The sequence below is a fragment of the Choloepus didactylus genome, chromosome 2 (genome assembly GCF_015220235.1).
Source record: "Choloepus didactylus isolate mChoDid1 chromosome 2, mChoDid1.pri, whole genome shotgun sequence".
NCBI lineage: Eukaryota > Metazoa > Chordata > Mammalia > Pilosa > Megalonychidae > Choloepus > Choloepus didactylus.
Genome location: NC_051308.1, coordinates 85220702 through 85234889, shown reverse-complemented (window position 1 = coordinate 85234889; position 14188 = coordinate 85220702). Strand labels below are relative to the sequence as shown.

Sequence of the window (14188 nt, the reverse complement as noted above, 5' to 3'; positions counted from 1 at the left end):
TATATCATTGGAAGCTGGAAGGCCATCTACCACCACTGGTGAAAGAAACAGAAGAAGTTGATCTGTAGAACAAAAAAGCAGCTTGCAGAGAGGGAAGAACGAAGCAGAGCATCTGAGAGCAGAGATTCAGGCAGTTTCAGAGAAGGGGCTGCAAGAGCCACTGGCCAGGTCTCAGTCCCTCTTGGCCTGGCGTTACTTCCTGCCTTAGCTTTGTGAGATCTCCTTGGATTCTTGGACTGTATTGCTGAGTGGGTTTCTGTTACTTATTACCAAACAAGGCCTCAGCATTGGAAGAAATCTCAGAGATCGTCTGATCCAATCTCCTCAATACAGATGAGGATTCTGAGGCCCAGAGAAGCACAGCAAGTGCTCTCGTCCACACAACTCATTAGTAGCAAAGCCAGGACCCGCACCCGGGTCGTTGGTCTCCCAGCCCAGTGCTCTTTGCATCGGCCCCTCCATTCTGACTCGCTTTGCTCTGTGGCTCTCTGAGGTTGGTTGCACCTACAAGGGGTAACTAGGTGAGGTAGAAGGAGCTCAGATCTTGGAGTTAGCTGTATCTGTATACAAATCCCACACCACCACTTCTTAGTGGTGTGGCCATGGCTAAGTCCTCACCTCTCTGAGACTTAGTTTTTTCATCTGGAAAGGGGATAATCACGCCTAATTCATAGGGTATTTTGAGAATACCTCTGCACATGCAGGAGTTCTATTTAAAGAAAAAAGAAAACTGTAATGAGGTCAGAATTGCCTTTTCTTCATTAATAAGCCTTTAGTCTCAGCCCCAGTTTCCTGACCTTGGCTGACTCCAGTCATGACCAGCCTTGCAGTGAAATGAATTTTGATCTACTTTAACTAAAAAAATAATAAACAGATGTTGTGGTAGGTTAAATTATGTACCCCAATTTAGACATGTTCTTAATCTTAATCCACATTCCTGTGGGTGTGAACCCGTTGTATATAAGGTCTCTTAAGCTGTTATTTTTAGTTATGGTGCAGCGCAGCTGAATGAGGATGGGTCTTAATCCAGACTATTGGGTGCTTATAAAGAGAACTGGGAAGTCACAGAAGCAAGAAAGGAGTGGACATTGCCATGTGATGGGAAAGCCAAGAACCCCAAGGATTGCTGGCCCCAGGAAGAAACCAGCCTTCCAACCTCTGAAGCCATGAGCCAATAAACCACCCATTGTTTAAGCCAGCTCATTGTGTGGTGTTTGTGATAGCAGCTTAGGCAAACTAAGGCAGATGTCCTATAGCTATTTCAAGAGGAGGAAGGATATATAGATATAGATATAGATATAGATATAGATATAGATATAGATACAGATACAGATATACACACATACATACATATATATATATATATGGAAATCAAACAATAGGAAGACATAAGCATCCAATGGGGGTTGGACTGGCTGCTCTGGAGGCCAGGGGTTAGTCCCTATAACCCATTTCCCCTTCCAGAAGAGTGAGGTGCAATTTGCTCACCCCAACCCACCCACTGATAACCAGAGATGCAGTTCCAGGTCCCGACTGAAGTCATGTCCAGAGAAACATGAGAGTGAGTCATTTGGGGGCAGGCACAGTGGGGAGGGCTGGACCCAGGGAGGAGGCCAGGCTGTGTCATCCATTCCCATCATGGGCCCTGGCACAGGCCCAGCCCCAGAGGGTGGGTGAGGATGGGCTCAGGCATCCACCGCCATGGCCCGGTACCCACACCACCCCTTCCCTGTTGCTTCCCAGAGGTTTGACAGGCATCCGTTTTGGACTTTTTAACCCAACAGGTCTCCTACCCCATTTCCCTGGGCTGTCCTCCCACCTCCTAGTTGGTGCTACCCTGACTGGCTCCAGGGGCCCCAGAGCCTCCCTGCACCCCCCACCCCTTAGAAAGGGCAACCTTCAGTATCTCAAAGGTGATTTATCCTCCAGCACATGTGGACAAAGTGACTTTGGGATATTTCTCTCTATATTAAAACAAAACAAAACAAAACGAAGCTCAGTCTCCAGCACTGAGATTAAACCGTGTGAAGGCCCTTCCTCTCCCATAGTAGAGTGACCCAAAAGATGGAGCAGAGCACCTTCCGTAGACAAAGGATTCTGCCCAGTGGACCCTTAAATGTTGACAGTAGCTTTTAAAAGTGGTGACCAAGAAGGGTTTTTTGTTTGATTTTGTGTGTGTGTGTGTGTGGGTGATAAGTTTGTGGGGAGATGAGAACCTCTGGTATGAGTCTAACTGGTAAAAGGCAACTAGGAAATCCACATCAAATGCCTTCAAAGGCCAGAAAGATATTGCAGATGTGTGCAAATATTTAGCTACAAAGTCCTTTATAATATATATTTAAAAATTGGAAACAACTTAAATGGATACCAGTAGGGGATAAGTCACAGCATACCCATGAGAGAGAGTGCTCTACTGACATTAAAAATGATATTATTGAAATATATTTAATGACTTCAACAGGTGTTAACATATAATGTTAAATGAGAAAGGCAAATTATGAAACCGTATTAGAGTGTGATCTCATTTTCAATAAAAGTATTTGTGTGTGTGCATAGAGAAGTATTATGAACTGAAAAGACCTAGAAGGATATATCCAAGAATGACATCAGCTGTTTGCTCTGGGTAGGGGAATTATAATGGATTTTTCTATTGTTCTTTGTGCTTATCTATCCTTTCTAGTGTTTCTACAATGAATGTATACTATTTGTATAATAAAAAACAATAACCTTTTTTTAAAAGTAGGGAAAGATGGCTCAGGAAAGATCTCTAAGAATGAAGACAAAGCTGAGATCCCCCAAAATTCAGGATTAAGCTTTTTGATGTAAAATACCTTGGGCCCTTTTCTTGCCTGGGAGTGGCCAATGATGTCAAAGTGACATCCATGTTTTCAACCAGGAGAAGGGGACTAATCAGCCACACTGAATAAATTTAAAGAGACAACAGGAAATAAAATTAAAATTGCTTTGTGTTCACATCCATAAATAATGCTTATTCAATATGTATCCTCCCAACAGTCTCTGCCCCACCCCCCTCTCTCGCTGGGTTATTGCAATGACCTTGGAGGGTGGCAGGCATCCCTTACGGTATATTCTCAGCAAGCATCCAAAGCCATCCTTTAAAAATATGTTAAATCATGTCACTCTTACGCTCACCCCTCTGCAATTTCTCTCAGAGCAAAATCCAAAGTCCTTACAATGGCCTGCAGGGCCCTACATGGTCTTCTCTACTCTGCCTGCCCCTCTCAATTTCTGGGCCCCAGCCTTACTGGTTTCTTTGCTCTTCTTCAAACACACCACACACTCTTGTCTCAGGGCCTTTGCACTTGTCTTCCTCTCTCCTTGGAACATTTCTTCAGTTCTCCATATGGCCAGCTCCCTCACTTCTTTCAGGTTTCTCTTCCAAAGTTACCTTCTCAGGGACAATTTTCTTACTTATTCTATACAAATAACAACATCCCCACCCCCAGCATTCCTTATATTCCCTCCTCTGCTTTATTTTTCTCCCCAGCACACTCATCGCCAACTCATTGCTATGTATTTTACTTGTCTGCTGTCTTTCTCTTACTAGAATGCTTCCTGCTCCTTGAAAAGCAGAAATTCTGTTTCTGTCACTGGGGTTTCCCAGGGCCGAGAACAGTGCCAGGCATACAGCAGGGACTCAATAAACAGAATGAAATTCAGACGAAGAGAGAGAAAGCCACAGAGGGAGCAGCCAGAGCTGAAATAAATGCAACCCAAAAGAGAAGAGAGTGACTGGGAGATGCCGCCATGTACCTTGCAATGTGACAGAGGAACCAAGAATCACCAGCCCCAGAATGCCACAGTCTTTGGTGAGAAAGCATTGCTCTGAGGATGTCTTGATTTGGACAAAACTGTGAGTTAATAAATTCCAAGGTTTAACCTGACCCATTCCATGGTATTTGCTTAAGCAATCTAGGAAACTGAAACAGATTTTGGTACCAGGAGAGTAGGGTGCTGCAATTCCAAGCATCAGAAATGTGGGAAAAGCTTTGGAATTGGGTAATGGGTAGAGGCTGGAAGAATTGGAAGCTGCTTGATAGAAAAGGCCTAGACGTTTTTGAAGAGGCTGTTGGTAGAAATATGGACACTAAAGGTGCTTCTGATGAGGCCTTAGGCAGAAATGATGAGTGTGTCATCGCTAATTGGAAGAAAGGTGATCCGCGTTTTAAAATGACAGAGAACTTGGCGAAATTGAGTTCTGATGTTGGATGAAAGGCAGAACTTGAAAGTAATAACTTGGATATTTAGGTGAGGAGATTTCCAAGCTGAATGTAGAAAGTGCAGCCTGGTTTCTCCTTGCAGCTTATACTAAAATGCGAGATGAAAGGGATAAGCTGAGAACTGAACCCCTGGAAACAAAGAAACCAGAAATTGATGGTTTGGAAAATTCTGAGCTTCCAGAGAGCAAGTCCCCAGGGAATAGTGTTCCATGTGAGGGTTTAACTGAACATGGAACCGGTCAGCAATTTCTGTGGAAGTCAGGATTGGAAACACAGTTATCCAGGAAGGATCTGTGGAAAGATCTTTTTGTCTGATGGTTTGACCCCTATGTACTATGTGAAACATTAACAAGTTTTTTGCATAATTTTATCAATGAAAACACTGCCAGCCATGACTAAAAGGGACAGAAAAGGGACAAACTGAAGGAAAAATGACTTCAAGGGCAGAAACATGGAAGCCAAGGTTTGAACCAAAGGCATCTTCTTTGAGAGTGGGCCCACCCATGTGTATGGAAAGGGTGAGTCTGACCCGCGCTCGGAGAGGGCGGGCCTCCTGCCCTGTTGTTCGGGAAGAGTCCTGCCACTCCAGTGCTCTGAGAGGGTGGGGCCTGTGCCCTGGAGATTAGGGAGAGTCTAGCTGCCATCCAGTGTTTGGAGAGGGTAGAGACTTCAGCTCAGTATTCAGAGAGGGCATGGCTGCTGGGCAAGCACTTGGAAGGGGCTACCATTTCATTAGACCTAGAGGACAAAGCATCGTTTTATAGATGACTCTTAGACCTTGAAGTCTGTGCTGATTTGGATGTATTATGTCCCTCAAAATGCCATGTTCTTAAATGTAATCTTGTGACAGCAGATGTATTAGTGTTGATTAGGTTGGAATCTTTGGATTCGGTTGTTTCCATGGAGATGTGACCCACCAACTGTGGGTAATACCTTTGATTAGATTATTTCCATGGAGGTGTGGCCCTGCCAATTTAGGGTGGGTTTTGATTTAATCACTGGAGTCCTATAAAAGAGCTCACAAACAGAAGGACCGCAGAGTAACTGAGAGTGACATTTTGAAGAGCAGCGGAGAAAAACATTTTGGAGAGCAGCTGCAGCCAAGAGAGACATTTTAAAGACAGCCATTGAAAGTAGACTTTTGCTACTTCAGAGTCTGCCTGGCAGAAAGTAAGAGAATACACCCAGATGCCTAGAGAGAATGTCCTCAGAGAAATCCATTTTCAAACACAGCCTGGGAGCAAAGGAAGAAGACACCAGCCACAATAGCGGTGTTCCAGATGCCAATGGACATTCTTCTGTGAAGGTACCCTATTGTTGACACCTTAGCTTGGACACTTTCATGGCCTTTAGAACTATAACTTTGTAACCAAATAAACCTCCTATATAAAAGCCAATCCATTTCTGATATTTTGCATAATGGCAGCATTAGCAAACTGGAACAAAGTCTAATAGAGTAGCCCCTGCTGGATTTCAAAATTGTTTGGGACCTATAACCCCTGCTTTCCTTCCAATTTCTCCCTATGCGCATGGAAATGCTTATTCTGTCCCTCCGTTCATATCAGAAGAAGATAACTCATTCTCTGGATTTCACAGGTCCAAAGACAGGGGTAATTGTGCTCCAGGATAGACTATACCCATTACCAATTTTTATGAGACTTTATACTAAGCATCGTTTTGAAAAGACTTAAGGCTTTTGGGACATTGTGATGGAATGAATGTATTTTGTACATAGAAAAAACAATTTGTCTTTTTGGAGTCCAGAGGGTGGAATGTCGTGGTTTGAAGCTGTATGTACCCCAGAAAAAGATGTTCTTAAATTTGGTCAATTCCTGTGGGTGTGAACCCATTGTAACTAGAATCTTTTGATGCAGTTACTTCAGTTAAGGTATATGTGGCCCAGCCCAATCAGGATGGGTTTTAATCCTATTACTGGGAGTCCTTTATAAGTGGAATGAAATTCAGACAGAGAGAAAGTCACAGAGGAAGCAGCCAGAGGGTGAAGGCAAAAGGCCCCGGAAGAGAAGGAAGACACCAGGACATGCAGCCATGTGCCTTGCCATGTGACAGAGGAGCCAAGGATCACCATCAGCCAGACCAAGAATGCCAGTCTTTGGGGTGAAAGCATCACCTTGATGGTACCTTGATTTAGATATTTTCCCAGCCCCAAAACTGTGAATGAATAAATTCCCATTGTTTAATCCAACCTATTTCATGGTATTTGCTTAAACAGCTTAGGAAACTAAAATGTTATATATTTTTTTTATTCTTCAGTTCATTTATTTTCACACTAATCTTTGTTATTTCCTTCCTTCTGCTTGCTTTGGGTTTAGTTTGCTCTTTTTTTCTAGATCCTCCAGTTTTGAGGTTATATCTATGATTTGAAATCTTTCTTCATTTTTAACATAAACATTTAGAGATACAAATTTCCCTCTCGGCACGGCCTTTGCAGCAACCCATAAGTTTTGGTATACTGTATTTCCATTTTCATTTGCCTGAAGATATTTCCTAAGTTCCCTTGTGATTTCCTCTTTGACCTTTTGAAGTTGTTTAAGAGTATGTTGTTTAATTTCCAGATATTTGTGAACTTTCCATTTTCCCCTCTTATTGATTTCTGGCTTCATCCATTGTGGTTGAAGAAGATATATTGTATGATTTCAATATTTTTTTAATTTACTGAGACTTGTTTTATGACCTAAGACATGGCCTCTCCTGGAGAATGATCCCTGGGCACTCAAGAAGAATGTTGTTGTTGGGTGAAGTTTTCTATATATGACTGTTAGATCTAAAAGGTCTAGTTGGTTTAGGGTATCATTCAAGTCCTGTGTTTCTCTATTAATTTTCTGTTTAGATGCTCTACCCCTTTTTGAAAGTGGTGGATTAAAGTCACATACTATTAATGTAGGACTATTTCTTCCTTCAAATCCATCAGTATTTGCTTCATATATTATGAGCTCTGTTATTAGATGTATATATATTTATAATTGTTACAACTTCTTATTGAATTGATCCCTTTATCAATATATAGTGTCTTTCTTTGTTCCATGTAACAGTTTTTGACTTAAAGTCTATTTTATCTGATAATAGTTTAGCTACCCCACTCTTTTTGGGCTACTACTTTCATGTTATGTTTTTTCCATCCTTTCACTTTCAACCTTCTTACGTCTTTTAATTTAAGCTGAATCTCCTGCAGACAGCATATAGTTGGGCCATGCCTTTTTATGCATTCTGCCAATCTCTGACTTTTGATTGGAGATTTTAATCCATTTATATTTAAAGTCACTACTGATAATGTAGGACTCTCTTCTGTAATTTTGTAATTTAGTGTTTGAAAGTCATACCTTTTTTATCCCTCAATTCTTCTGTTAATGCCTACTTTTATATTATTTTATATATTTTTTGTATTGTATCATATTGTATCATTCATATCTATCTGAATATAATTTTCATGTATTTTCCTTGTGTTTACTATGGGATTAAAATTTAATATCCTAAGTATATAACAATTGTTTTAGTTTCCTAGGCTGCTGAAAGCAGATACCATGAAATGGGTTGGCTTAACAACGGGAATTTATTAGCTTACAGTTTTGAGGCTGAGAAAAATGTCCAAATCAAGACATCATCAAGGTGATGCTTTCTTCCCAAAGACTGGCTGCAGCAATCCTTGACAACTCTGCCACATGGCAAGGCACATGGCGGCATCTGCTGGTTTCTCCCTTCTCTCCCAGATTTCATTGTTTTCAACTTCTTGCTTCTGTGGCTTTTTCTCTCTTTGTCTCTTATAAAGGACTCCGGTAAGGGGAGTAAGACCCACCCTGGACCACACCTTAACTGAAGCAACCTCTTCAAAAGATCCTACTTACAATAAGTTTATAAGAGTGGATTACCTTTAAGAACATGATTTTTCTGGGGTACATACAGTTCCAACCCACCACAACAATCATATTTCACTTGAAACCGACTTAACTTTACTAGCATATATATACATTGTTCCTATACCCCTCTGTACTCCCACGTTTTTTTGTACTTGTTACAAATCACATCTTTGTACACTGTATGTCCCAAAGCATAGATTTTTCATTACTTTTTATGCTTTGCACTTTATCATCTATAGGGAGTGAGAAGTGGAGTTACATACGAAAATGCAATACGATAGTACTGGTGGTAACCTTTACTGGAGGTCTCTATGTCTTTATGCCACTTTGAACCACTGTCTGGTGTCCTTTCTTTTCATTCAGAAGAACTCCCTTTAGCATTGCTTGTGGGGCAGTTCTATGGTGATGAACTCCCTCAGCTTGTGTTTATCTGGCAATGTCTAAATCTCTCCTGCATTTGTGAAAGAAAGATTCACTGGATATAAAATTCTTGATTGGTCATTGTTTTCCTTCAGCTGTTTAAGTATTTCAACCCACTGACTTTTTGCATCCATGATTTCTGAAGAGAAATTTGTACTCAATTTAATTGGGGCTCCCTTGTACATACATGTTTTTCTCTTGCAGCTCTCAGAACTCTCTCCTTATACTTCGAATATGACTGTTTGACCAAAATATGATGGGGTGTGTTTTTCTTCATGTTTATCCTGTTTGGTGTTCTCTGGGCTCCTTGGATGTGCATAGTCCCATGTTTTGCTATATTGGGGAAGTTCTCTGTCATTGTTTCTTTGAATATTGCTCCCACCACTTTCTCCTTCTGGGACTCCCTTCATGCATATATTAGTAGGCTTGATGGTGTCCCAGAGGTTTCTTAGGCTATTTTTACTTTTTACAATCCTTTTCTCTTTCTGCTCCTCAGCCTTACTTGTTTCAAGTGTCTTGTCTTTGAGTTTGCTGATTCTTCTGCCAGCTTTCCAATCATCTGTTGAAACTCTCCTGGGAATTTTTCATTTCAGTTATTGTGGTCTTCTACACCAGTGGTTCTCTCTGGTTCCTTTTTTAAAATTTCTATCTTTTCCTTGAGAGTCTCATATTGTTCATTCCTTGTTTTCCTGGTATCTTTAATTCTTTCTCTGTATTTTCCTTCATCTTCTTGAACATATGAAGATCAGGTTTTAAAAATGTTTGTTCAATAGTCCACAGTCTGTTCTTCTTTGTTGATGTTTTCTGAATTTTTATTCTCTTTCTTTGGATGGACCATCATTTCCTGTTTCTTTGTTTATCTCACAATCTTTTCTTGTACACTGTACATTCTAATATTTTAAAATGTTAATTCTGGAATTTATTTTCTAAGGTGTCTGTTTCTTGAGTTTGTAACCAGCTGGTGACAGAGTTGTTCTTAGTGTCAGGGACTAACAAAAATCAAGCAAATCTAAGCACAAAGCACCTTTCACTGTCTTTGCAAATTGGCTTTGGGTTGGCTGGTGCTTTCTCTCAGAGTTCAGCCCTTCTGTCAGGAAGGTCAGCCCAAGGTGAATGCAAACTGCAAGGTCCTCCCTGTCTTTTCTGAGCCTGTGTCTTGTCCTGGACTCTTGCTTCCTAGTGGCCTTAGGAGTTCTCTTTACAGGACTTTGAATGCCCCCTTTACTCAGGAAACAGATTTCCTCCTCCTCCCAGGACTTCCACTGCAAGAATTAAAGCAGAGATGCTTTTGCTGCAGTCCATCTGCCTCCAGTATTTCTTGCATTGCTTTCCTTGTCTTAAGCTGCTTTTGCCCTGAGGACAAATTTTGGGAGAGAGGCCTGCCGGATTGGAGTTTCCCAAGTCAGTCTTCCATAGCTGGAACAAGGCCAGGGACCCACAAAAGGAGCACTGGCCGACGCCAGGCTGTCCTGGGGAGGGGTTAGGGGAGGAGCCAGGAATTGTACCAAGAGCTTTGTCCTCCTCAGGGCTGTGCTTTCTTTACTTGGCCCCTGCCCAGCCAGTGCAGCCCTTCGACTGTCCCCCACAGCTCTGAGGAAGTGTGCGGACTTTAAGTCTTCTCCGCCCCCTTTGTCTGGGTAGGTTGGAACAATGGCGGCCCTCAGACCCCCGACCCCAGAGGTGCAAAATAGCTAATTAAAAGCAGTGATCCCCAATAAGCCTGCACCTCCCACCCCCATCTTGGGGAAGTGGATTTTTATGTACTTCTCTGGTACGGACAAGCCACGCCAGGGGCAGGACCCCATTGCTATCTGCTGTGAGAGTGGGGGATGGTTGCCAGTAACCACCATGGGGAGAGAGCAATTTGCTGGCATTTACTGTAGTTTATCAGCCTCTTCCTCCTGCTCCTCCCTGGATGCTGTAAGGTGTTCTACTGGACACTGGGTTTTGGAACCATTGATTCAGACAGTTCCTGCCTGTTTAATAGCTGTTCTGGTAGAGGGACTGATTTCTGGACCTTCCTACTCTGCTATCTTCCAACCCTGATACTCATTTTTTTATCATCCTGAGCCCCCTTCAGTCTTGACTTTTGCTGAGGCATGAGCGTGACATAAAACCAGAAATCTTCACTTCCAGCTGTTAGAAACAAGCATTATACCTTAAAAACGCTCACCCAGTTATGGAGGAGAAAAGAATTTATTCATGATCTTGCAAGAACGGACGCACAGCCAGACACATGGCAGGCATGGCTAACAATAGAACACAGCGAAAATTTATATTCCAGGCCTAACGCAAGTCCCTCCCCTGTTTCCCCATTGGCTGGATACTCCAGAGGGTACAGTCTGTCCAAAAGAGCTAACTAGCCCACCTTTGGGATTTTAAATTGTACAGCCTATCTGCGAGAGCCAACTCTAGCCTTACGTCAAGGGCCCTTTCCCTCCTCCAAATCACAGAGCCCGTTTGAGCCAGCCTTGTTCAGCCTCCTTTTTCCCCTATTCCACATTGTCTTTATGTGAAAGCTAAACTTAACCCTTTCTTACATAGCCTTCTCCAGGCTCATTAAAAACAAGGGTATATGTAAACCAAGTGTGCAAAAGTCAACTATGACAATACGCCAGCAGAGGGCGCTGGTATCCCATCAGTCCCTGCCCACTGAACTCGCCAGAAGGAAAAGCTGCAAAGATGCAAAAGGGGAACTTAGAATAGAGTGGGTGTCCTGACCCTGGTTTCATCTCTGAAATTTGTAGGAGCCTACAACGACTGATACCTCCGGTTTATGACCATAGGAAAGCCAGTGGTCACCCACCTAGGAATGAGTTCCAAAAGTCCACCCACAAATTCCATATTTGGAATTCACAATAAAGTGACTTTCATTCCTTAATTTACTTAACCAATGCTTGCTGAGGACCTACTGTGGGCTAGACAGTGTATTTTTCTATATAGTGAGGCTAGAACAATAGATTCCCAGGCTAGCCCGCAAAAGCCTTTTAAATCATTAATGTAGGGAAAATAGAACGATTCTGTTCTAGGGCCAGAGAAAAGGAATAGGAGAAGGACAGGGTGGAAAAGAAGAAAGAAAGTACAGGGAGAAAAGAAGGAGGGGAGACAAGTGGAAGGAAGATGACTGTGATGGTTAATTTTATGTCTCAACTTGGCTAGATTGTGGTATCCAGTTGTTTGGTCAAACACTGGTTTACTTGTTACTAGGAGGTATTTCATAGACGGGATTATATCTACAATCAGTTGACCTTAAATAAAGGTGTGATCATCAATCAGTTGGAGGTTTTAACAAACAAAATCTGAGGGTTCTGAGGATCAGAAGGAATTTTGCCTCAAGACTGCACCCTCCACTCCTTCCTAAGTTTCCATCCTAATGAATTTGAACTCAAGAATTCAACATCACTGTCACCAGAATTTCCAGCCTCTGGCCTGCCCTACAAATTTGAACTTAGCCTCCACAATTGCATGAGCCATATTCCTTATAACAAATCTCTTATATATCCACATATACATATGCATATACATGTACATACACGTGTACTTATATATGCACATACAAATGTACATACATATATCTTGTTGGTTCTGTTTCTCTTGTGAACCTGACTGATATAAAGACCCTGGAGGAAAGGAAGAGGAGGTAGGTTTCAACCCTTTCCTGGTGTGTATAAAATACTTAGCCAAAAAAATTGTCTTTGGCATCCTCCATTTCTCTTTCTAGACTCTGTCAACCACCTGAGACTTCTCTGTCCAGATGCCCAGGACTGCATGGGAAACAACCCCTGCTACACGTGCACACACACACACACACACACACACACACACACACAAACTCCTGCACCACATCCAAGCCTGCCCTGCCCATCAAGGCAACGCTCCCTGTTTTGCTGCTCCCCACTCCTCCATCCACGCTCCTTCACCAGCAGCTGCGCTTGTCAGCTCTGTGCTGGGAGGAGAGCAGTCCATTAAACTAACGCATCCTGCTGTGTGACAGACTGGCCCTCTTAGGGACGTTGGCATCTTTTAAAGAGTACTAATATTCACCAACCCAAATGAATCTCTAATTGATAAATTCCCAGGCAGTGAGATGAAGGGAGGTGATCATTTCAGGCGGTTTGTTTTGGAGATGGCCCTTTGGGAACAAGACCTGAGCTCCTGTCAGGAGGCTCTCACTAAATCTTTCAGAGGAGTCCACAGGAGGGACTTTTTGAGGCAAAGAGTCAAATAACTCAGTTTTGAGTGTGTGTGGTAGTGACTTCGTGCATATAGCTCTGTGTGTGGGCTTGGACTAGAACAAAAAGAAGAGGTCAGTTCGGGGGAAAGAGATGGACCCTGATTGCAGGGTAAGGAGAATGCAGGGCTGGAGTCCGGAGAACTGCTGAGCCGGGAGGAAGGGCTTCCCACAGCTGGGGTCCTCGCCTCAGCAGCTGCAGGCCCACTCCCCAGGGGCCACCACCTGGGGAGCTTCCTCACCGAGCATGGCTTTCCAGCATTTTGTGCTGCAGAACAGATGGCTGTTGCTGCATTGCCCACACTGCAGTTCCCTGCCAGCCAGGGGACCTGCTCGGAAAAGCCCTGCCTCAGCAGCCGTCTGAGTTCTGGGTGACTGGGTCTTTCCTAAAGAGCCCACTAGTGGGGGGGTGGATGGGAACTAAAGGGCCGGGGTAGAATGGCTGTGACAGGGCCATTGCAGACGCAGACCCCTTCATGACAGCCTCCCCATCACAGACCGGGTCTAACTGTGGCACTTTATGCTGTTGATTCCCCATTAGGATGAATTTCAGTCATCACCAGTGGCTGCACATGGTTTCCCCACCTCAGAGGCCTCCACAGCTCCTCCCCTGCCTCCCAAGGATCCTAACCGAGAAGCCGCCCACTCGTTATTGCTCTGACAGGGTCCTCTGTCTGCACAGGAAGTGGGATGAGGGGGACAGTTTCGTGCATCAAGCTTTGGCAACAGGTAAATCTGGGTACCTGCCCACACAGAAGAAGTTAAACCTGGGATTTCCCTGCCTCATTCATTGTGCTTTTGCTAATGTTCTTCCTTCTCACCACAGGGTAAAGACCTTCAGTTCTACCTAGCGAAGTCCCAGCCACCAAGACCTATCCTTGGTGACAGAAGGCACAATAGTGGTCGCTTGTGGAATGGGGGTGACGGGGATGGGGAGAAGGTTTGGGGGAGGCTTCTGGAATGCTGAGATGCTGATAATGTTCTACCATCTAGATGGTGATGATATGGGTGTGAACTCTGTGTAAAAATTCATCAAGCTGAGGATGTAAAATGGTGCAGCTGCTTTGGAAAACAGTTTAGCAATTCCTCAAAAAATTCAACACAGAGTTACCATATGAACCAGAAATTCACTGTTAGGTATATACACAAGAGAACTGAAAACATATATCCATAAAACACTTGTACATGAATGTTCATAACAGCGTTATTCAAAATAGCTGAAAAGCAGAAACAACCCCAATGTATGCCAACTGATGAATGAATAAACAAAACGTGGTATATCCATACAATGGAATGTTAATCAACCAAAGCACTGATACATGCTACAACATGGATAACTCTGCAACTGTTATGCTAAGTAAGAGAAGTCAGTCACAAAAGACCATGCAGTGTATGAATCCATTTATATGAGAAGTTCAGAA

General features: G+C 43.1%; 1 protein-coding gene across 1 annotated transcript in view; it reads left to right on the top strand.

The window, feature by feature from the left end:
* Positions 1 to 13915, top strand: part of TEX35 (testis expressed 35) — a 44970-nt gene extending 31055 nt beyond the window's left edge. The window contains exons 12-13 of the mRNA XM_037806683.1: positions 13309 to 13496; positions 13594 to 13915. Of these exons, the coding sequence (XP_037662611.1) occupies positions 13309 to 13496; positions 13594 to 13598 (193 nt within the window). The 3' untranslated portion in view covers positions 13599 to 13915. The remainder of the gene's footprint in view (positions 1 to 13308; positions 13497 to 13593) is intronic.
* The last annotated feature ends 273 nt before the right edge of the window (positions 13916 to 14188 follow it).